General features: G+C 35.8%; 1 protein-coding gene across 3 annotated transcripts in view; it reads left to right on the top strand.

Moving 5' to 3' along the window:
- LOC126829737 (glutamate receptor) overlaps positions 1-24,906 on the top strand; it is a 67,201-nt gene that overhangs the window by 10,240 nt on the left and 32,055 nt on the right. For all 3 annotated transcript variants that reach the window (XM_050559849.2, XM_050559848.2, XM_050559850.2), the window contains exon 2: positions 2,323-2,478. In XM_050559849.2, the coding sequence (XP_050415806.1) occupies positions 2,323-2,478 (156 nt within the window). The remainder of the gene's footprint in view (positions 1-2,322; positions 2,479-24,906) is intronic.

Below are 24,906 nucleotides of genomic sequence, written 5' to 3'. Positions count from 1 at the left end.
CCCATCTTCAAGGTCCGATTTGAGATATATATATATATGCTAAATACTCTACCAGAAAATGTCACAAGTATCAAATAAGAAAATAAGAATGACACATGACAAATATAGTTTTAACACTTCCATGAATAAATATAGGATGTAAACTCAACCATTCCAAATAAGACCAGGAAGTAAGGGAATCGTCAGAACAAGGCATGTATAACACCGCGGCGACAAACAAGGCAATCTTTAGTAAAAGAAAATGATTTTCCTTGATCGAGCAGGATTTCTGAACACATAGATTATCTCGTTCATGGTGTGGTTCATATAACGATCCTTTCAGTCTGTTTGTTGCTCTAGTGATGATTTATAACACATCACCATTTTTAATATTTTGATGAACTTTTACCCATGCTGACATTAACAACATAAACTATACCATTTTGCATTTTGGTTTAGCACAAGGCTGTCTAGTCCCAAGTCTTCTGCTTTTCGCTGGACTTTTTTTATGACTGACGTGATGATCGGTAAAGGTTTTGTGAATTTCGCCATGAGACACTGTGATCTGATCATAAGATTTATTGCCAAACATTGCATAGATGACTTTTATGACAATTTTGGATAAATAATATGGAGGAGTTTCGGATCTGTATCGTTGGAAAGATAAATGATTCAGTAGCTGAGCACTAACATAAGGAATACTGTACCGTGGGAATTCATACAGAAACTCCCAATCATTGACGTGCTTGGAAAAATCATGAAAAAGACAGTTTTTTTCTACCCTCCTTCCATCCTCGGTCTGCCAACCAAACAGCAGGGTATACAAAGCATTGGACGTTTCGGACCAAAGATCTCTGTATATATTATGTTTGTTGGCGTATGTAAAAACATAATCATATGCCAGTTTAGTACAGATGTTTTGTAAGTGAAAGTATTATGGAAGCAGACCACCATTTACCCACGAATATTCCTTTTATTTCTCCCTCTCTCCCCTTTGTCTGACTGTCCTTGTTATTCTCTTGCATGACCATTGGTCTATAATCGAAGAAAAGTATCCGAAAGGAGATTCTTTTGCCACGTTTTGCTGAATAATCATATTGTATGTAACTTCACATTTGTAGTCTCAAAATGTCAATGGTCAACACAATTTGGATTTTTGCTCCATCTGTTGTGGAGAGCGTTTAACCCAACGAAAACTTGGGGAACAGTAAGTCGGGTAAAGCTACAAGAATTAACATTAACGTCAATTAGGAAAATAATGGTGGTCTGCCTCCTTATGGGTCTTAAGGGGTTAATGTATCTGGAAAATAGTATCTATTCAGTTTCATTCCACATAAGTATGTCATTAATATGCACCTTTTAAACCTATTGAAGAAACCTGTGCTGTTATATATGAATGTATCGTGATGTATATAAACATGTATATGATAATGTATTTAAATTTTGTCAATTAACATTTTACGAGAAAAAATGTGTCTGAACATTTTATGTTAAGGATGTAGTCCAGGTTTTCAATTCAAAATTATTGTATTTACTTTATAACTGGAATTTGCCATGTGTCATTTTGAAATATAGCATGCTTTTTCATAAGGGTTGCATACATTATTTAAGAGTTGTTGCTCTTGTTATAGTTTTTTCACTAATAACTATCGATTCAATAATGTCTCCTAAGAATACTTAGGTCATCTATTGGACCCTATACAGACATATTTTTATCTGAATGCATAAGAAAAATAAATTTACAGATATTTATCGCCAAATTAACCTTCCATAACGTTTATCGTTACAGGCGCCAATAACTGGATGCACCAGTATCTACTACTAACGATAACGCTCGTATTTTCAGCTTCTTACATGTGTACTACATTATAGCAGCTATGTAAAAATTTAGAGATTATTAAAAAACTTCTCATGAAATAACAAATACGTTTACCCACTGAATTGGATATGTGGGTTTTTTTTTTATCGAAGTTTGTGTATTTAGGATCTCGATCGACTGTCTAGGAAATGTATCCTTAATATATCCTTATATTGTTTTGTTATAGTCTGATATAATAGACCATGTACTATATCTAATCTGGACCATTTAACAATAGCACTGTAATATGTTAAGAACATGACAGAACCACAGGTTGTCTTGTATCGAGATATTATACTCGCTCGACTAATCAAATTGGTTTATATGCCGTGTCGATAGTCCGGGTAGAAATTAATTAACTCGCAGCTAGGTTTCCTAATTGGTGTCTCTAAAAGTGCCAAAAGGCAAGAAAAATCCTGCTAAGGAAGCCATCTCTGTTACAGACCGTCACCGATGTTAAATGAGTAAATTCAATTTTGTTTCAGGCGCCATATTTGACCGGAATTCTGGGCAGGTGCACACGGCGTTCCGTCATGAAGTGCAGAGCTTCAACAGAGCTTATTCCGGGGTTCATCGCTATAGGCTCGAAAATATCACAAAAGAACTTGATGTAACTGATAGCTTCGCAGTCAGCAATGCACGTAAGTACTTAAAATCAAATACCATTTTATTGATTGGGTATGCCCACAATTCACCAGTTAGAAATACACCGTTGATCTACACAAACTAAGTTACACGCAACCTAAATAAATTCAATTAAATGATGACTTCTCTCCTTATAAAGAAACCAAACCAACCGAATTAAACAATGGTCCAAGACTCATACACGATTTGCACGTTATAACCGTAATCCGATAACAGAAAAAGCGCTAACGAAGGCATAATACGATCAAATACAGGGATACATGATAGCCCGTCAGAATGGTAAAATATTTGTGCATTTTGTGATGAAAACATCAAGTAAAATTACACTTTTTCCTAGCATTGTTTGAACGTAATTTCACTTTAATTATCTTTTTCTTACTTTATCTTAAAAATGCCTTTGCATTGTGAGATATAGTTTGATGGGACTCACATTCAGTATTGTTCCATATACCATAACCCATTACTGTGACAAATTTGACGCTTTTAACAAAAAATACACAATTCTTATGAAATCTATCACCACTCTGTTGAACTGTAGTAGAGAATAAAAGTATAATCGATTCTAACAGGTAAATTTCAAGTAAAGATAGTACTGCCAGGCGTTCCGGAAAGGTAGATATACACTGCCTTGGGCAAAACGCGTACCATTTGACCTTTTATTCAAAAAAGAAACAAGAGAGAAAAAAAAGATTACCATTTGTTAAAGTTGCTTGAATTTGAACCAACCATATATATAAATTCGTGAATTACAGAGCCTCAATATTTTTTTTTACCCTTAACTATAACCCTTTCAATATTCCGGCCTTAGTTTAAACAACCCCAAGTCGAGTTTACCGTCACAGACATGTCACAATCATCTGATTGAAGGCAGTTCACTGTTTCTAATTTTTTGGGCTTGATCAAAGAATCAAAGGATGGTTTTCCCAGTTCATGTCTTGTTGCTTCCTGATCCTTCCACTTCACAATCATGAACATTCACTGAATCCATTATTTCTGAAGCAATGGCTCGAGAAATCCCTCTCTAGCCATTGTTGGATTGAGACTAAAAACTCGAGTCTTTGACTGAGCGTGTCCATTCTCACCGCCCAATCAAATCTCTCCTGAGTAAAATATAGGGAATTTTCATGATCTAACCGGGGTGACCTCTTTAAAAAAAAATCCTAGTGTTTGTTAGTGCTGATTGCAAGAATAATTTTACCCTTGGATGCATCGGGAACAAACATCGATACCCGCTCGCATAGGTAAATTTGGCTGAAACTCGTTATTGGAACGAAAATTCTTTGACTCAAATCTCGATATAAATTTTATAAAGGTTTACCTATTATTACTGCTTACCTTTAAATATTCGATAATATTTATCCATTTCTGAGAAGAAAATCCATGAAATTATTTATTTTATCAAAAAGCACATGTATTTCTTTCTAGTTTGTTAAAACACAATACGTAATATGACAGCCCTTCTCGTCGATCTGCTGTGGAGGGTTGGGCGGCCGAATGGTTAGCGCGTGCGTGCTCTATCATTAGATTTGTCATTGAGTCAACTGGTGTAGTTTCGATTCCCCGGTTGTACGTGTCAAGGAGTAGGGTCGCCTGTCCAACCTCGTGGGGTTTCTTCGGGTCATCCAGTTTCCTACCACTGCTAAAGACCCCTACGCGCAAGCGAATTATTGACATAAAATTGAACCATATGTCAGTCCCGAAATGACCTAGTTTGTGTCGAGTGGACGTTTAACCCCATTTCTCCCTCCCTCTATCTTGATCTGCTGTGTGGTCCAAGAGATGATAAAAAATCACCACGTGCACGGTGATTACCAAATGTTTACATTGTAGCAATTTTCGATAGCCTCGTTTATCACACAATTAGTTTCTCTGCAATATATTCTGTTATACATTTCGCGGGTTCTGACGTAATGTGCATGAAGCTGAGTTTGTCACCAGACACTTCACAGTAACATATTTAGAGCTTTGGTTAATCCCGATTGATTTTGTTACGTCGTTATGTACTGGTTGTTGATCAGACTGTTGTTAACCAGTCATAATTTGAGACAGAAATTTGCGTTGAGTATGACAGTGTTTGAGTGGGATTAGGTCTAATCAAACGAAACACTGCGAGGAGTATGCTGAATCCTGGCACAAAATTAAAACGCCTACTAAACCTAATACACTGATTAATCGCCGCTTCCCCAAGTGCAGTTAACATAAGGTTTCACGGAAAAAACATCATACTCTTCTCAGCTATTTAGGACAATATAGGGTCACGGCAGTAGTACATTTTTAAAACCGGAATGGACAGAAAGGACTGCCACGGGTGTCTTGTTCAGAATTTATGTCGATGCTAGTTAACGCTAGAAAAATCCCTTACGAATGTTAGAAGAGCAGGAGGAAGCAATTTGTCAGTAGTATTGCAAATGTTACCATGCAAAAATATAAAATTTCATCCCAAACTGAGAGATAAACCCCAAGAGACCACGTATTACGTGAGATATAATGTCATGTTTAATATGGAAGCAAATATGCAATGTAATGAGAATTTATTTCAAAGCCCGAATCAATAATACATGTATCTGTTAAACACATGCTCTTCTCTGTTGCCCATGTTATACATTCAAAGCAAACATCCTCTCATGCTGAAGATTAGATTTATATTTTGAAAAGGTTTAACGGCTGAATGAACAATACAAGCATAGATTACGGGCAGGTAGACAAAATTTCGAAGCGCCGTGATATATCGGATGTATTTGCAATGACCTTTAACGTAACATTGCTGGATAGCTAAGTGAGTGTAATTGTTTCACTGCCACGCTGGATATGGTTTCCGGCACACCTGGACCACTTTGCACTAAATATGTGGAAGTGGCTCTGGTCACGAACCAAAAGACCCCTCCCCCTTTCTATCCCAATGTCGACCGAGGATGTTTTTCGGGATTTTCAAGTCTGATTTCTCCATGCCCATGGTGCAGGGCGGGGACCTGACAAGGAATGCATATAATCAATCGGATGGGACTAAAACACAAGCAAGTCCCGTGTATACCAATTGCAGCACGTTGAAGATCCGATAAAAATGGGAAATCGAAAGCAGGGAAGGGTGTCGCGCCAACATCAGAGCGAAATCCTTAAAGCACACTGCATGGCGTATGTCTGTTTTCAATAACCCGGAAGGTTATGTTCATTTTGTCTTTACAAAGGATTAGAAACGAATGTCCAACTCATTTATATTATGCACAAACGTTATAAATTTGACGTAAACTTGTTTTAATCGAACATGTCCGATTTCAATATTCAAAATGAAACAGATATTTAATTTTATAAGTAATGACAATATTTCATAATAAAGGACCTTAATATGTATTCCGACTCATAACTAATATTTTGTAAGATACGAAATTTGAACTCTTAATTTTTCTCGAATTTAACTCCTATCAGAAATGAAGTCTAGTTGAAATATAAAGGTCGAGTGAAAACATTTATTGTTACTGTAACCTCGCAATAGTGTAGTAATTGTTAAAGTAACCTGTATCAAGTAGAGTTCAAAAAGCCATTTGGGTGACAAACTGTTTTTCTTGATAACACACCACACAGACGCTTATCACACCGCCATGTTTTCAAAAAGTTAATTATGCAGAATGTTGGTTCATCCACTCTCATTATCTCATAGTTCCTTCGGTGTGTTTCTTCCGCCTGGGAGCTAGCACAAACAATGTGAGCACGTTTGAAAGGAGAAATATAATTTTTCACGAGATCATCAGCTTTTTGCTATCCGTTTTAGACATTTTGCTGAGAAAACACGAAGTACTCACGAAGAAATTATATTTATAGAAGATAAATGTGCTTGTTAATAGCTGATTTGGTGTTCACAGTGACAGTAACTGCTTTTTTTTTCTACTAATGTTATTTTTAATGCGTGTAAAAATTTCACGTAAGATTGAATATTGCTTGAAGATTGCTATTCGGAATTTCTCAGACGTTTGTTTCAACTCTGTATTAGTCATACGCAAGTTGAACATTTGCTTTGGTTGGAATTGGAAGAAGGGCAACGGCGTAAAATGAAGTTAGACAGCCATAGCATTGGTCAAGGTCTCCACTCATAGTGCTGAAATCGAGCTGGGGAAACAGTAAAGTACCACCCTTGAAGCACGGAATGGCGAGGTGGGGGGGGGGGGTAGTGAATTAGTGATGCGCATACAATTAAGTCGAATTGTTTAATTTAAAATTAAATGTGTTGATCATATGGTCGTCAGTGACCCATGGTTAGATTAACCGAAAGACGCGAAATTTATTCTCGGCCCTTGTCTGATCACCATCCAATGAACCAGCCACAATATCAAAATTTAATCCTTTAAAACCAATATAATACAAATATAATATCTTATTAAATGCTGATTAATTATTAAAGTTACAATGTGGATATTTTATTAGCGCACAGTTGCTGGAGGTGAAATAACTAGCACTAAGGCAGAAAATGTCCATGGAGTTCACAATACATATTCCATTGCTCAATACAGTTCTGCAGGCGATCAATCAATGCTAATGCTACAGTAATCAACATTTTTAAAATAGATTAGCCACATTATCATTTTGTGCAACATCGTGTCAACAATTACCAGATCAGACAAGACAAGTGATTTATCAAAAGAGAATTTTAACTGACAGACTTAGCCATCTTGTACAGAAAAATATATTGGAATAGCTTCCACAATGCCCTGTTGCCCACAACGTACAGATAATAGCCAATTAGAAACCCAGGCTGAATTATCAGCAAAAATAAAAAATTCCGGTTAGTCATAGTTTGCCAGGATACAGAGCCTGGAGATTCTTTTCGATCTGAAAATTGTATCTAAAAGTACTTATCCATTTGGAAAAGGATTGCCACAAATTTCTTTCGGACCCCAAGGAAGTTAATTATGTAACGTAATAAACACACTAAATATTTAGAAACGGATGTAGTGATCGTCAACCATATAAAAAATATAACCGTTATTTGCCAAATCACCACTAAGCTAGAGATAATTAGTTCATACATAAATAGCCAGCTTTACCATCTAAGATATATTCAGTTTCGCGGATTTTTTGTTACAGAAAAGTGACATCAAATATCTTGTGATTGTGATATATATTCCCTGTTGAAGACTTTTTAAATAAAGCAGCCCGAAACGTTAGAAATCAAGTGTTTAGTTATTTATATAAAATTTATACAGGGAACAAACATAGACATGCAACTGAGTATGTTTATAATTTAGACCTGGTGCCAGTGCCGGTAATTTGAATTTTGTTAATTAAATTTAAAGGTATCGACGACCGACTTACAATGTCATATACTCATTATACCTACTAATTGCTGTTGCGATCTTCAAATAATAGTCTTTGAGAAACAGCAGACTTTAAGAAAATAGAAGAAGGGGTAACAACGCCCAAAACACTAATAGATCAAAATTGTATCCTATGACCTGGTAGGTAGAAAATGAGGCGCAGAAGCCTTTGCAATATCCTTCAGATTATTCTTTAAACACTGTTGTTGCTATATTTGCGGTGATATAAATGGTAGTTTTTAAAAAATATATTAACGTGTTTCCTGTCTCAGTTCTTCCATGTTGCGAAAATACATCATTTTACTAAAAGGTGGACAAAGTGTGGTTAGTATTACACTGTTCGATTATCTTTCTAACAATGCCAATATTATCATTTTCTTAATTTGTATTAATAGTATACTACTTGGAATTCTAACCAGAACATAAAAATAAAATTAATTGAGACATAAAACATCCTCTACACAAGTCATCCAAGGTCCATTTTGTGGGGAAATTTATCATTCAGTTATTCATATGCTTCATGTCATCTTTTATAATATGATATTTATTGAGTCAATAAATGATGGATTATCTTTGAACTCTGTGACAGTAAGAAAGGGCTTCCTAGAAACAAATATTAAGTTGAGAATTGTCCTGACATAACTTGATTATTCCACGGCTCAGGTGTTAATGCGAGACTTGGGTTTTTGTCAGATGTTTTTTCCGCGCCATCTAACAGAATGACGAAGCCGGCATTCATCATTGGTATTTTACATTTGTAACATAATTGCAAATGTCAAAGTAGAAGGTAAAAAGAAATAAGTGAGCTGAATTCCCGGGCTGAATACGTCTTCATTTAAAACACATTTATAAGACATATTACTGCTACAGAGAACATGCTTCATGGGAATTGCATTTATTGTAATTTGCTGTTGGTACATGTGAAAGATGGCGTTTAAATACTTTGTCAATTATCAAAGAAATCTTAATGAATTTTTAATGGAGCAAAAGCCATTTGACATGATGTTTAAAATTTGCTAAGTCCTTATTGTTCGTACTGAAAACTCTGTCATGAAGTACATAAAGACCCACGTCAACCTAAGAACGTGTAAGATAGATAGTCTACATGTAGTTCTACAAGAGAGAGAGAGAGAGAGAGTGTGTGTGTGTGTGTGTGTGTGTGGGGAGGGGGGTTAACGTCCACTCGACACAATCTAGGTCATTTCGGGACTAACATATGATTCCATTTCATTTCAACAATTCGCTTGCGCGTAAGGGTATTTAACAGTGGGAGGAAAACTCAGCAAACCTTAGCAGATTCCAGTACCCTACATCTAGCCCCGGCTGTATGACGAAGTCCGCCATTGGAACTACTTTCAAGTTCCCGGATTACCAACGGCCTTGCCCATGATGACTCCTTTGAAGAATGGTTTATCATACAAATAGCTATTTTTCTTTCAAGTTTATCCGATTTTCTTCGAACAAGAAATAACTTTGTACTGAAAATTCTACACACCCTTCGAACGACGTAATTTTGATAACTTATTTTTAAAAGCAGCTATTGTTCCTAACAAGTAAATCGGCGCTGCATCGCAATTGTATAGGCGAAGGTACAGATCACATACCGTCATACAGCCGAGGTTTGCTGAGTGTCTACAGGGTATTATAGAAAAGTTAAAAACCCATCGTATAGACAAAGCGTTACAGCTGTGCCTAAGGGTGCAATTTAACACTGGGACAAGATCTTGCTGTCATCTCCTCACTAATCGTACATCAAAACGTCGCATTTGTAGGTTTTGATCTTTTGTGTCTATTGTGTCTGGATATTCGGCGTCACTTTACTGATAATATCGCATTTGCTAGCAGAAATATATAGCCCCGATTATCCAAATAGTATTTAATTTCAAAAGTGTCTGTTGGGATTAATGTAAAGGTTCTTTTTCGTACTAATTAAATTGCTTTGCTTCTTTGTATTCAGTATTGTTTGTTTTTTGCTCTGTTTTTGTGATGGGTGGAAAATGTGCCCTAACTGTATTCAATATGCCTTGATTATATTAATACTGAAACGTTTCTCTATTGACTTAGAACATTTAGTTTTAGACTACTTGTTTTTTTTTTATGCATTTCACCGATGTGGTTACTTGTATAGTTAATTTTTACTTCAATATGCTTACAGGCCCGGGACTATACAGCGCAGTGGACGCTTACCGCTAGCCCCCGGATCCATTCACTTAAGTGGAATTGTTCGTTTGTTTGTGATTTCTGCATATTGTGTCTTGTCCGTATATTTGTTTTTTTTTGTGTAAAACTAATTTTCGTAATAATGAGAAACACCAAATAATAATAATATAATTGTTTTCGTGGTATTCTAAAATCAGTAGTGAAATATTTCAATTGTTACTGGTAATGTGTTTGTCAACTAAGACCGTCTAATAAACAGAAATTATTGGCTATGTGGATTTCCCGAATAAATGAGAAGTGAAATCTGTGCTTTAGTGCTATAGGAATCTCCTGTTGTGAAATTGTAATCTCTAATAAGAAGATCAGCTCAAAAATGGTTCAATTCCGCTCAGTATTTACAAAGTTATGAGAAATCAAAATTTCATCGAACTGTTGCTCTTGATTGTGTAACATCACACCACCTTCTTTTACTGGTACCGGGGGAAAACCTGGTGGGCCTAGTTTAAATCCGATTGAACCGAAGCTGGGAGATCTTGCCTTGGTATTTTGATTTTTTTTCTTAATTAAATTTAAATAATCAAATTTAGCGTGGATTTAGCCGTGAAAATTTTTAGCGAAAATGCAAATGACGCATCGAACCTTTAAAGAATACTTTAAACACACTAGGTATACTTGCTAGATATTTTTACTTATATACAAAAAATACACTTAATGCATACCATTTAGCAACAGCTGATACCACCTAGGATGATGTTACCTTCTTGATTTGGATTGAAATTTGGCACTTTATGCAATTATATTTTTTAAAAAGAATTATTATTACACCAGTTCGTAAGTAAAGCGCTTTCCTCACAATAATAATGCTTATGGAATTTTTATACATCCACATTCATAACGTGGACTATATTGCCATCACCCCTGTGTATTTAGGTGTGTGTCTGAGGGTGGCCTACAGCGCGCAATTCTTTATGTATTGTCTTGAAAGAGAGAGAGAGAGAGAGAAATGGGGTTTAACGTCCACTCGGGACTAACATATGGTCTAATTTCATTTCAATAATTCGCTTGCGCGTAGGGGTCTTTAGCAGTGGGAGGAAACCGGAGGACCCGGAGAAAACCCACGAGGTTGGAAAGGCGACCTTACTTCTTGTCACGTACAACAGGGGATTCGAAACCACGCCAGTCGACTCAATGACAGACTTTATGATACAGCGCGCGCACGCTAACCATTCAGCCATCCAACCCCCCGGATTGTCTTGAAACTTTGCATACTTATTCCATATACCCCAAGGATGATCCCTATTATTGTTGGTGCATGCCCAGCCCACAGGGACAGATCCATGCCCATTAACTTTTCATACACATTCCTTATACCCAAAGGATGATCTCTTAACTATTATATTTTGGTGCATACAGACTGCCATTCTTGACAGATCATTTTGGAACTTTGCATACCTCTTCTGTATGCGCTAAGGATGATACCTATTGTTTTTGGTGAATGCTCGACCCCCAGGGGCAGAGCCACACCCATTTTACTTTGTTGTGTGTTGCCTACATGCCACAATTCCTAATGGATTGTCTTGGAACTTGGCATATATATGTTCTATATAGCCTAATGATGGCAACTATTAATTTTGGTGCATGTTCCGACCCCCCGGTGCAGAGCCACTCCCCATTTTTGTTTTTATCGTATACAGACCACAATTCTGAATGGATCATCTTGAACCTTAGCATATATATATATTCCTTATAGCCTAAGGGCGACAGCTATTGATTTTGGTGCATGCCCCCCCCCCCCCCCCCCCCGGCGGAGCCACGCCCATTTGCCTTATGTTTAGCGTTTGAAGGTCACAATTCTGGATGGATTATCTTGAAACTTGTAACTTAATCCATATACCTTAATGATCCACCCCGCTTGGGTGGTGCCACGCTCACATATTGTTAATATTTTGTCTGTAAATAATCTACAATTATTGCAATTATTATCTACAGGTTGCAATTATTAACAGATTTGGATCAAATTCGATATGATCCACCGTAGGATTGTACCTATTTATATTGTTCCATATCCAACCCTCAGGGGCAGAGCCACGCCCAATTTATTTGTTTATAGCCCGCAGGCTGCAATTCTGAATGGATAATCTTGGGACATTACATACCTATTTCTTATACCTTAAAGGCGGTAATTATTTATTTTGGTGCATGCCCCGACCCACAGGAATGTGGACGTATATTGTAGCGGTACCGATGCTCTTGTTTATAACTCCATAACTATTACTCTGGGGCACGTTTCACGAAATTTTAACTAGGATAAAATCCAAATTCTAGTAATTTGATTAGATAATATTAGATTGATTTTAGTTCTTAGCCAATCAAAATCGAAGTATCTACTAAAATTTGGATTTTATCTTTAGTTAAGATTTCGAGAAACAGGGCCCAGTTATTTTAATAGCTAAAATAAAAGTTTCTCGATTTTGTGCCCTTTTAACATTCAGCAAGGAAAACGAGCAAAGGAATTGGAAATATAATTGAGAAGATTTCTCAAGTAATCAATCTGTAATGATTCAAATGTAATTTCTACTTGAACAGTTAATATTATTGTATAGTCGTTTTTATTAGGAATTATTTCAAGTACATTGGAACTAATAAGATTAAGTTATTTTATTTGGATGCCGTCATTGGAAATAGACGAGGGATTATTCTCGGATGAAAGAAAACATTGATTATTGAATATTTCAATTAGATTATTTGCCAGCCACTCTAAATGAAAATTGAAATTCCCAAAATATATTTACATGAAAAGTAAGAAAACGAATAACAGTTGAGTGATGCTTCGCTTAAAACAAATTAATTTTAATTTACGACTTGTTTTCAGACGTAAAGATATTTGATATTTCTGGTCATAAATGAAAGCATCGCTAAGCATTAATCTCGGTATTATTTTTGTCATATTTAATTAATGCGTTGCTTTGAGTTATTTCCATACTGTGGGATATTGAACATTTAATGTGAATTGATAAAAGCTAATCTAACTGTAGAACTCGAACCAAATTAAATACTATTTTAGGATTTTTGCCTGTCCCTTCTACTTTTAGTCCCCATCAATGATGGGGGTTTGGATGGCCGAATGGTTAGCACGTGCGCGCTTTATCGTAAAGCCCGTCATTGAGGCAACAGGCGTGGTTTCGAATCCCCGGTTGTACGTGACAAGGAGTAGGGTCGCCTGTCAAACCTCGTGGGTTTTCTCCGGTTTCCTTTCACTACTAAAGACACCTATGCGCAATCGAATTATTGAAATAAAATTAAACAATATGTTAGTCCCGAAATGACCTAGTTAGTGTCGAGTGGACGTTAAACCCCATTTCTCTCTCTCCCTCTCCCCATCAATGTTACGTATTTTGATCTTGCAGCCGGACAGCTAGAGCTATCTTCATTTGGTAAATGGTTAAATTTATAAAGTCAATATCATATCGTACTTCCGGTCAGAAGCCAATCAAATGTCTTGGTTAGTGATAAATACAGCATAACCATTGACAACTTTAGCTGAATGTGGAGGCCAATATGACTGTTATCCATCCACGAAGAGTTGGAATAGACCCCCATAGTTCATTTCAAGAGACTAGAAGTACACTTGCCTCACATATAAAAAGACAAGAATATTGATCCTAGGGCAAAATACATTGAACATTTGTTTCATGATAAAAGCCCCATTAATGGAAAATGGTACCGGAAGCTCTCTACCGCAGATTCATATAATTTTAATTTGAATCGTGAGAGAAAACAAATCCTGCAAAATTGATGATACATAACAGAGCTTTGATGGTCGATTATATCATTTATCTATTGGGTACCAGAATCAAAGATATATGTACTCTATGATAAGGGTTCAACAAAGACAAATTTAATACATGGATCTTGTATGTTAGTTAACTAAGTAAGTAAGAGTTTAATGTAAAGGTTTTACTATTGTTACCGATGTATTAACTTATGATAATTGGAATATTGACAATTTAATACTGATCAAACATCAAACACTAACACAGTTAATGATGTAGTCGCTACTCAAACCAATGGTTCAATGATTTCTCTGTTGTTGGACCTCTCAGATAATGGACAACTTTAAGAATTTCTCATAAAAAGATGTAGTTAGAATTCGTTTAGGGTTAGAATGCAAAAGTACCTCGGCAGTTACTAGATATGTGAACTTCCATATCAAATGAAGTGGCATCATATGCTACACAATACGTAAGCACACTTTACCTCGTGTACGATATATTTCGTTACTCGTTGCAGCGATTCCAGAAACCAAGCAACTTGACTATACCAACGGTAAATTGTATGAATGAATGAAATACATTTAAAAATGCATTATGTCAGCTGACAGTTTTTTTTACTATAGTAGATAATGAAAAGGGAATATATTGAAAATTTCAGTCAAATTACTTTATTCACAGTGAAGTTATGGCCGTTTGAAGAATATCGTAGTGTCGATTGTCATTGCTATCGTTGTTACTATAATAAACAAAGTCTTGATTATCCACCGCGGATCGTGTTTAAATCCTTTGCAAATCCAAACCACCCCATTTAAATAAATGTCTAATTAATGATTTATATAATAAAACGAAAGATCTGCAATATGCAGATTTATCTCTTGCATAATGCATCTCTAAGAGATTAATTATAAATAATTGTTGCTTTACGAAACAACCATGTTGCCGACTAACAGGAAGTGTTTACTCCATATTTTATTAAATAGTAAAACGTCATACCATCTATGTTGGAAATATAATAGTAGGTTACGGTTGTTTTTCAAAGAGGATCTGTAGGCTGAATATATATCAAGTCATTCTCGATACTGTGCCGTTTTCTTTATGATACGTGTAAAAGAATCTGCAGCATAACTAAGATTGATATATCTTACAAGCATACAACTAATAGTGATATATATTACAATACTACATGTTTGGGAAATGTTTCCCTTTATCATGTTTTGAATATTTTCCCTGCTTATAACTTTGTTTTTCACTGTCAATGTAACCAAAGGCGGTGACATTGCCACCCTAGCACTGTACAGCAGTAGGCTCTTACTGCCAAAATATTTACTAAATTTGCTAATACTTTAAAGACTTATATTGTTTCCCTTTTCCTCGTGTTTGCCTCCTGTTTTTCTAGTCGATTAGTTTGTATGGTGATTTCTTCTGCACATATCATTAAATGAAAAGATTAATGTTCCTTCTACATTGCTTTACAGTGCATCTAGTGATCAAATACATTTGCCTTTTTTATGAAGAAAAAATACCAGGCTTCGTTCACCTTTATTAAGTGTTTTGCTGTTCATTCAAATGTCAAATATTCATTATATGGTATGTCAAACGAAATGATCATACGTCCAATCTCATGCCAGAACGGACAAACGATTAATCTTCACAATGGGTTCTGTTGTTCTTAAGAGAGTTCCAAATTATTCATAGCGCAATTTTATATTGATTGGCGTGGGGCTGTTCGGTAAACAAATATTAAACGCTGTTGTTTACAAACCCTGGTATCCTAGAGATGTTATAATAGACCAATCACTGTCATAAATACTATCCTAATCTGAACAAATACCCAATCTTTACATCGTTTTCGGGCAGCTCGCCTATCGTAAAGAAATCGCTCAAGTATTTGATAGCCCTTATACTTTAATTTGATTTTATTTGATTATAATGTGTCTTATCCCTTCTTACATCTTGTCGTTACACTCAAGTTTGCTATCTTTAACTCTGATTAGTTTCTTGCTAATCACCAAACATGAAAAGCGAAGAAACGACCAAGACATAATAATGTCTACAGATTAGAACGCGTTCCACTTTGATGAAGGCAGGGGAAGGTCGACTAAAGTTGTTTTTACAAAACAAAAGCGAGTGGACGAAGAATCAAAGTAGTATTTAATCGACCCGTTCTAAAAAACCGAATACAAACATTAGCACTCTTTTGCTTAAAAGAAAGTCCACATATCCCGCCTTACAAAGGATAAGAGCTTTGCACCACATCTTTTAGTTTTCGGTTACGTTTCGATATTATTACTCTCAAAAATAGAAATCAAATGGCGTCAACGATTGAGAGGCACACGATAGCACAATCATATAAGTATCAATATAGTTTCAAATTTCTGACCACCTTCAAACATCACTCACATTTTAAAAAAATCAATCACATACGGAGCAAAGCAGTAGGATGTTAAACCCCATTTCATTTCATGTATTTGGCACAGACCCTTTCTTCTGAGTAAGCGTAAGACATCATACGTAGTGTTTGATTATAATGCACTTTCTTGAAGATTGGTAAAATTTGTTAATACTGATCTCATTAACCATGAGATACTATTAACATGCATCGAATAGTTCTTGATGTTGAGTTAATTTTTCTACATAGTCAAATAACCACAACTTATAAAATTCAATTTATAATGGATATTTGTTTGAAGAATTCACAGTCTAATGGCACTTACTGTACCACAGCAACATCAATGCCAGTCAAGTCTGCTGAACTACGTTTGTTATACCGTTAGATTGCGCATGAATGTTTCCACAATGATTTTTTTTTATCTGGCGCTTTTAATTATCAGTCTGCAACCTATAGCAGGCTAATAGCACGATTGGTCGCAAGATATTTAGGGATTTAGAGATTACTCGTACTATGACCCAACACTCGATTGTTCATGTAATTTCTAAATTAAGACAATGTATAATCCAATTCCATTTATCTTATTTCTATTGTTAAGACAAAACATGTCTTCTTCATTGGCGTTTGACATATTTAACATGAACATCGAACATATTTAAAAATATGACATTTCTTATGGCGGTATATTAGATTCAAAATTCTAACTTTGTGAATGTCGTGCTATCGTCTAATTTCTAACTTCTAACGTAAAGTAACGATGCCTCATTTGCATTTATGCTAAAAAACCAAGTTTCTCACAGTTTAATCCATGCTAATTTTAACTCAAATTGATTATTTAATTTAACATTTAATTAAAAACAAAATAAAAAAAGCAACACTAGACAACCTCCCGGCTTGGATTCAATCGGATTTGAAACAGGCCTATCGATTATGCTCGCCCACAACAAAATGGCGGCACACTTTGTAAATACTGAACGCAACTGAACCTTTTTGGACCGATAACTCCTATTAGAGATCCATCTTTCACAATATGGTAGTAAGCAATTATGAGACTTTAATGAAAAAGTAAACGTACGCATTTGGGGCGAGTCAATGATTAATGACTTAAATTAATTATTTGATTAGTTAATGATTTAGTTTATGGTGAATATAAGGTAGAATATATTTTTTTTTATTATCAAAAGCCAGACAAATGACGTCATTCCACCAACCGACTTATATTCACAATGTATAATCCTTAACAATGTTAGTTCTGATGGTCTCCCACATAGAAGACTTATGCAGATTCGGGCAATATCTATCCGTCAGTATTGTGTGTCCCTATCCTACTTCTTATATACAATTGTTACCATCGTTAAATACCATTAAGGCCAGACATGGGAATTATCGTCTTTCACAATTATAGAAGAATATATTTTCTACAAAGAATTTCTTACATATGTATATTACAATGATCTTCTAAACCACCTAAATGTCATTACTAGTTCCAATAGATCAGACGTGGATATATTTCAAGTGATTTATTCAGACCAACGATATCCAATGATATAGATCAAAAGGAAGAATAGAATAAGCAATAAAGTTGGGACAATATATTCATGTGACATAGATAATAGGAATCTATGGTTTCCCCTCTAAGCAAGTGAGTAAGTGACCTTTTTTTTTAAAAAAAAAGACTCCTGAGATCTAGGAATTGATGCTTTAAGTGTACTGTTGTATGGAAGAGGCGAACATTAAGCATTTGTTTGTAACACACAATAGACCACAATTATCGAATACAAGTAATAGTGATTCCATGTTGACATTTTGCATGACACAAGTTTAGTAGTTTCTTGTGCGATTCCTTGGGAAATGGGTACATTATGAAAGAATCAAGCCAGGGAATTTCTCACCTAATGACGGTATCCTGGGTAGTTTTCACGGTTACATCCCCGCTGGTATGAAGAGGGGCACACACCAAGCAGTGTGTTATGAGGTAAAAAATTGCCAGGATAGCGGCGTTTCGGCCTACTCTTCACATCAAATTCCAATTACATATTATACGTACACATATATACTTCTATAGACCTGACGTTAGTTCATATTAGATATCCAATGTCTACTTTTACTTATACGAAAAACGTTTGATGGGCCTGTGTTAAATCTGTGATTCTGTCGGTACCTTTAATATTGGGTACACTATCTTCTGGGCGTTAAGTTACTTTATTGTACCACGGAAGTAGCTTATCAACGAGATGCATATGTCACCAATCACAGCAGCAGTAAGAAGGTCTGGGAAGTTCTAACTCTGACGAAACCGTTTTATGTCATAACGTCTTTCAAAAAAACATTTCACGACTGTCTCCGATAATGTTGACTAATTCAATCACAGTATCAGGTATATTTTATAATAATTTACGCTAGTCAGTGTAAAACAGCCTTTAGTTTATTGATAGAAGAACCTAAAGGCCCGGTTCCACTGCACTTACGGATGCAAAGAGGATGTAAAACGGGGAAAAAACGAGCCCTCCTTTTGAAAACGCCATGCATCCGTTGTGTACTCATTGCATACGTGTTTCATACGCTCTATCCATCGAGCATCCGTTCACTTTGATTTCATCTGCGCAAAAAGTTTTGAGCTGCACAAAACTTTTATAACGGATGAACTTTCTGCCGTGTACGACGTAAATGCGCGACATATACGAGCACCAAACGTTCCATGTCCGTTATCATCCGTTAAACGTCCACTGTGTCCTCTCTGCATCCTCGCAACTCACATCCGCTCCAGCTGAAAACGGAAAGAGGGAGGAAAGATAAGGTACATGGAACGTCTATACATCATTAGTAGCACGGAAATAGAAAGCATGTAAGCGTATGCATCTCGTATGTAAAGTTTTCAAAACGGACAACGCGTTTGTATCTGGGATGTATCTGGTATATTGAAGGATGTCTGGAGTTTGCCTAACCCCTTCGGAGCTGCCATCCACTTCCATTCGCCTTCATCCGCTAGGCTTCCGATGACCATCCATTTAACGTCCCCGCTACATACTTCCCACGTTAATTCTTTTTTCGTTCTGTTTTTGCAAATTTTCGTCAATTTTATCCATTTCTAGAGCGGATGAAAACGGATGGAGCCACCCCCGAAAGTTTGCTCGTCCGCTGTGTCCTTTTTGCATACGTTTTGTGTTCATCGGACATTGGGACCGGGCCTTTAATGAACAGATCAACCAGGGTTGTTTATCTCATTCAACATATAAAAAGGAGTTAAAGATTTTAGCGGAACTCATTAAAAATTTAAGCACAGCTGCCAACAAACTGAATTATATGGAATTCCATGTCAAATACCTCGACATAATTTGATAAATGTGTGAATATGCGTCGATAAACCCCAATAAGCCACCTTAACCTTGCGTACGCAGACATTCTGAAATTTGTATACATGCTAACCATAAGGAAAGTATGCATGTCGAACCACTTTCGTTTATTTTATTTTTGATAAACCTCAAACAAGCGCCTACCTCACCCGCGCACCACCGTTACTGACCATGAGGAAACTGTACTACTTTCGTTCGATTTCTATTTGTTTGGAGAAAGCGAAGGGCTTTTTGGGGTGTAGAAGACGGTGAGGCAGGTGTTTACCAATAAAGCAGTTAAGTGGTGTTCATGAAATTTTATACGAGAGATATCTTCAACACAGTTTGTTTTCTGTTTTTTCGGGGATCATCAATTTAAGTTACCCCCTGCTTTTTTATTTCAATCTCTGAATGTCGGTAATTGTTTCCAGTAAATGTTATGTTCACCGTGCCTGAAAGTAAACACAACATTATGGGCTTTGTTCTGTGAGAATGGTGTAATTATGCACTCATATGGAATAGTAGGGTAGCAGCCAATATTGTGTTCAAGAAACCCACTTGATTATCCCTACAGTCATGACCAGACACGTTCCTGCCAATTTATCGTTTTGGTTCCTAACGGAGATAATTCACTACAATTTATACACACCATGAATAGAATAGAAAATTACTGCTCTAGGGGTTCGGTTAAATACAAAATTACCATCATTATCTTGCTGATAAAAATCAAGAGCGGTACAGTAGCTAGATTGCTGGAGTAAACCAGTCAACTGCTAGCCGGGCGTTAGATGTGGTTAACGAACAAAAGATTTCTTACAATTTGTTTGATCATTTGGCCACGTGAAGACGATAGGTGAACATTTCCGCATGCTAATCCAATTCCGAAATCTATTTGTAATTGGTTACTCAGTGATGCTCGCTGATATCTTGGCCAGCGGGAGTCGTCGCTAAAATTGAATTTTCTTAAGCTATCAGGCGTATTGATCCTTCCTTTACGTTCTGTTAGTTTTCCAAAATGGCCTCCTGGTATCTTTTCGTCTATTTAATATCGTTTAGTTTGTGTGTTGTCTTTTAAACACGTGAATTGATTATTACATGAATAACGCCATTATCCTTCCTCTCATATTACAAGGAAATAAGAATCCCACTGATAAGAGAAATGCATGTTGTCAGAGATTCTTTACAGGCAAAACGACAGGGGTTTAAAGCCTCGTCGGCATAATAATTCGATTATTTTAAGACGCACATTTGGTAATTTCTTTCATAATTACGTGTGCATTGTGAGAAAGAGACTTTTGCGCATCCAGTGGCGTTTCACATTGTCAAGGGATCGCTTACGTGTACTCCTAGTTTATACAACAGTGTCGCGGTTTGGCCCGATTCCTTGCCCCAAGGGTGATATCGCGGACAATCCCGCCACACCCAGGTTCGGCTATTTTGTAACAACTATCACACTTTCCTTGTCCACCCAGTAGGCATTTCCCAGGAGGAGTGAGAACCCCAATAGATATTCCCCGATCTCCCCCGGGTTCGGTTACAGACAATATAAACAATACGACTAAGTATGGCCATTTTCTGAAAAGGCTGTCTGTTTTTCAAATCCACATTATTCGCTTACATAAAATATTATGACTGTATATTAAAATGATAAAAACACATCATGTTATTTTACATGTCACCATGGTTTGCCAGACAAAATGTCACAAGGGAAATATCCAAAGTAGTGCTCAGTGAAGACGAACTTGTATTTCTAACTTGTTAGTTCCCTTAAATATCGTCGGATGATTCCATAACCAAATTTGATATTTTTGATATTGCATTACATAATGCTAATATACTAATGGGTCGTATGTGTTACCAAACATGGGGTTATTTCGTTATCCTGGTAATGCTGTTATCGAGTTGGAAAGGTTGGAAAAAGATTGATATAAATGGTTATATTGATATACAGCAAACACTTCGTTTAGCTCCTTCAATCATGGTGTAAGGTTAATACTCACATTCGTGTCCCTTGTGATGCCTTAATGTCGTATTTGCATGCTAATACTTAATTGGGAGAAAGACTGAATCTCAGATAAGACCAAGTCTCAAATTCACATATTTGATTTCTTCGGTCATATTGCGTCAAAATAAGCAAAGTTAAAACACATTTATTTCTTATTTTATTGTAAAAGAGGTGGCATGTCATACATGCGGTTTAGATTTTTTCAAGTCATGTTAAAAGTTATGAACGTGTGAGGTGTTGATTTACTTGTCTTATTAGTCGAAGATCGAAGGAACATCTCCCAGGAGACGTCATGAACTCTGCGCCAATCACTGACTTTATTACAAATTTGAAAGAAATGAGTTTTTTAACTGAGGAAAGAAACTATTGGCTGTGAACTCTGTCTTCATATCTTATTGGATTTATCGATTCGGTTACAGTACCATTTTCTAGACTAATTGGTAATAAGCGCCTCGTAGCAACTCATAAAGAAAATTTAAAATAAATAACAAAGGATTTAAGAGTTTAGCAAGCAGTAATGAAAACCCACGAAACTAGATAAATTGTTATTTATATTTTTTATGTAAGTTAATATTTTAGCAAAACTTTAATCAAACACATGAAAAAAGATATATTGTTATTTATATATTTTTTTCATACAAGTTAATATTTTAACATAACGGTAATCAATACTCAGGAAAAGAGATAAATTGTTAGATTTTTTTTTTTACGTATAGACGAGGTAATATTTCGTAGAAAATTGAGATTACAAGCTATATTTCTAACAAACACGAAGGCTAAGACATATAGCCTTGTTGCCAGGGCAACACCCGTGGAGCTAACTTAGATAGTGTGCCGAGACGTTCGAGTGTGACGAAAAGTTCCAGTGGCTATAAAATCAAAGACAGTTGGGCAAACTTATCCACATAAAACTTCAGACGCAAAACAATATAAAATACAAATTATCGTATGTTGGTCTCAAACATTAAACACTCTGCCCCATTTTCTTTCCTTTCGAATGGTCTACCATTCCTAACTTTGAAAATCCAAAAAGATTATCAATTTTTGGTTTCTATTATATGTTTTTCATTCCAATTTCCCCACCCACCTGTCTAATTATCGTAGCTGACACAGAGTTGAGTGTCTAGAAGAGGTGGCGATGTGATTATGATTCAGTGTTCTAGAATTTAATTAAAAAGTTGATTTGTGTTAGACGTAAATTTAAAGGGACCTTAAAGTGGGTTAATTTGTGTCTTCCTTGATACTATGTCCAGTCTGTTAATTTAAAAGGGATTTAAGACAAATCTGTGCCAATTTATTGCTTTGACCTGTGCAGCACAACCAAGTCTATAGTACTGACACACTACTGATTCTACTACTACTTGTCGAAATTCATGATAGACTTATACTTTGTCTATTAGAGCGGATATAATATAGTCCTTTGATCTCACTTATAAATAAAAACAGTCATGTGGTCAACTCCCTTCCAAATAATATTGGATTCTTTCTGGTTATGGTCGTCAGAATGTTAAAAAATGTTGTTGGACAGGAAATGGCATGGGTAGAGATTTTCGAGAGTGTCGGTTATCGTATTTGATTTTGATAAACAATAAAAGTGTTGATATTTCATAAGATTTGAAGCGTTAATTTATTCTAATACTATTTCGAAACAGTTAACAGTATTTGATAAAAAAAACCCAAAACTGAAATAAAACACAAATGGATTAATTTGACAGGTTACACTGCCAAATTGAAAACGAGATTTTTTCCTATAAACGGATATGACCTCAAAGACAAATATTTTCACCATATTATCCTAATCTAAATTAATGGGTTTCTTTTAGACCGCAAATGTTGTTCTAATAGAAATTTTCTGACAAAATTGTTAATTTCGATTTAAGATTAAGAATACAAACACGCACACATCAATAAAATCTGACGGACAGACTACAACTATTAAAAAAAAAATATATCTCGATAAAATGGTCTTTGTATTTTGGTTATTACTGGTCTTCTGTATACGGGTACATTAGCGAGTGTGACTTTATTACTAACTAAAGTGGTAGCTGAACTAAGTAACACAAATTTAGTTACATAGACTACAAATTGAAATACGTAAACTGTCTAATGGTAATCAATGGATCGTTATTGGTTTTAGTGTTTCTCTTGAACGTAATTGACAAAAAGATTAGCATTGATTTTCCATTTTATTTGGTAATTTGGGATGCTTATGTTGGCAGTCGGGACTTCTGTACACTAAGAGTGTAAATAACGTCTTTCATTGTCTAGTCACATCCTACGAGTTCATCATATTTGTAAACATGAGCAAATACGCCATTTTCATAATTTATATGTCCAATTTATTGTTAATGGCCAAGTGAAGCATATATTTTATGTTCTCTTGAAACATCTTTTTAACACAACTGGAATACTCTGAAAGGGAATGTGTTGTTTATTTATGGTAAGTTGTTAACAGCGCTAGGTTTTGCTCCACTACTACCTATTGACTTTGTGTAGGCCCTGGCCTCCTGTATTTGGCAACGGGGCTTCATTTCTCGACAACGTAATGCTTCGTTTATTTGAACACAAAAACGGGTATATTTTCCGTTTGTGTACATTGCAAAGTAGGTGAATTTGCATGAACAGCTGCGTTTCCACTTACTCTTGTATGATTTCCAACTATCAATGGCTCTTGTTCGTACACGCCAGTGTATACATGAGTAGACATGTTTTTCTTTCGTCCCACTCGAACGATGAGGCACACTTTCCTTGTTACCCCTGACAAATGAAGGCCAAAATCACGAAAGTTCTTCTCTGCAAATGCCGGGATTCGGATCAAGGAACCACACCCTCCCCCCAAGTTTAAACCATTCAAGATCCGCGCTGGAATATATCACAGAAATGGCGTGCTGTAGTCGCGATAGTAACTCTAGTTAATCCCGAAAAAATCAATCGTAATTTGAAGCACATAAAGTCAGCAAGTCTAGTGTAGACGATTCGTAGAAAAATGAACGTAATGTACATGTGCACACTTTTTGATTCATGTAATCTATAAACAAGGGTTTAATCGGCAATTGTTATTTATCACCAGTAATATTCTCGGTTTATTGCTAGCTGCTATCCCAATAGGTTTTCAATATTCCCTCAACTCACCTTAAAGTAATGGTGCAGACCATAATTATTATAGTTCATATGGGATCGGTTTATCTACCAATTCCAGAAACTACAATTACACCCCCGACAATACAGTAGAAAAGTGATAAACATGCTTTATTATTCATAGAGTTGTACAAATACATATATTAGAATTAGTTATACCCATGTGTCTTTCTTAAACTATCCAAGTAAACATGTAATCTTTCTTAAACTATCCAAGTAAACATGTAATACATATTCATAATCTACAATTGAGGTATATTATGATGTACAGTACAACAATATGAGTATATCTATATAGTATGATGTATAATAGAACACTAC

The sequence above is a fragment of the Patella vulgata genome, chromosome 8 (assembly GCF_932274485.2).
Source record: "Patella vulgata chromosome 8, xgPatVulg1.2, whole genome shotgun sequence".
NCBI lineage: Eukaryota > Metazoa > Mollusca > Gastropoda > Patellidae > Patella > Patella vulgata.
The sequence above is the reverse complement of the archived record's forward strand: the minus strand, read 5'-3'. Positions and strand labels throughout refer to the sequence as shown.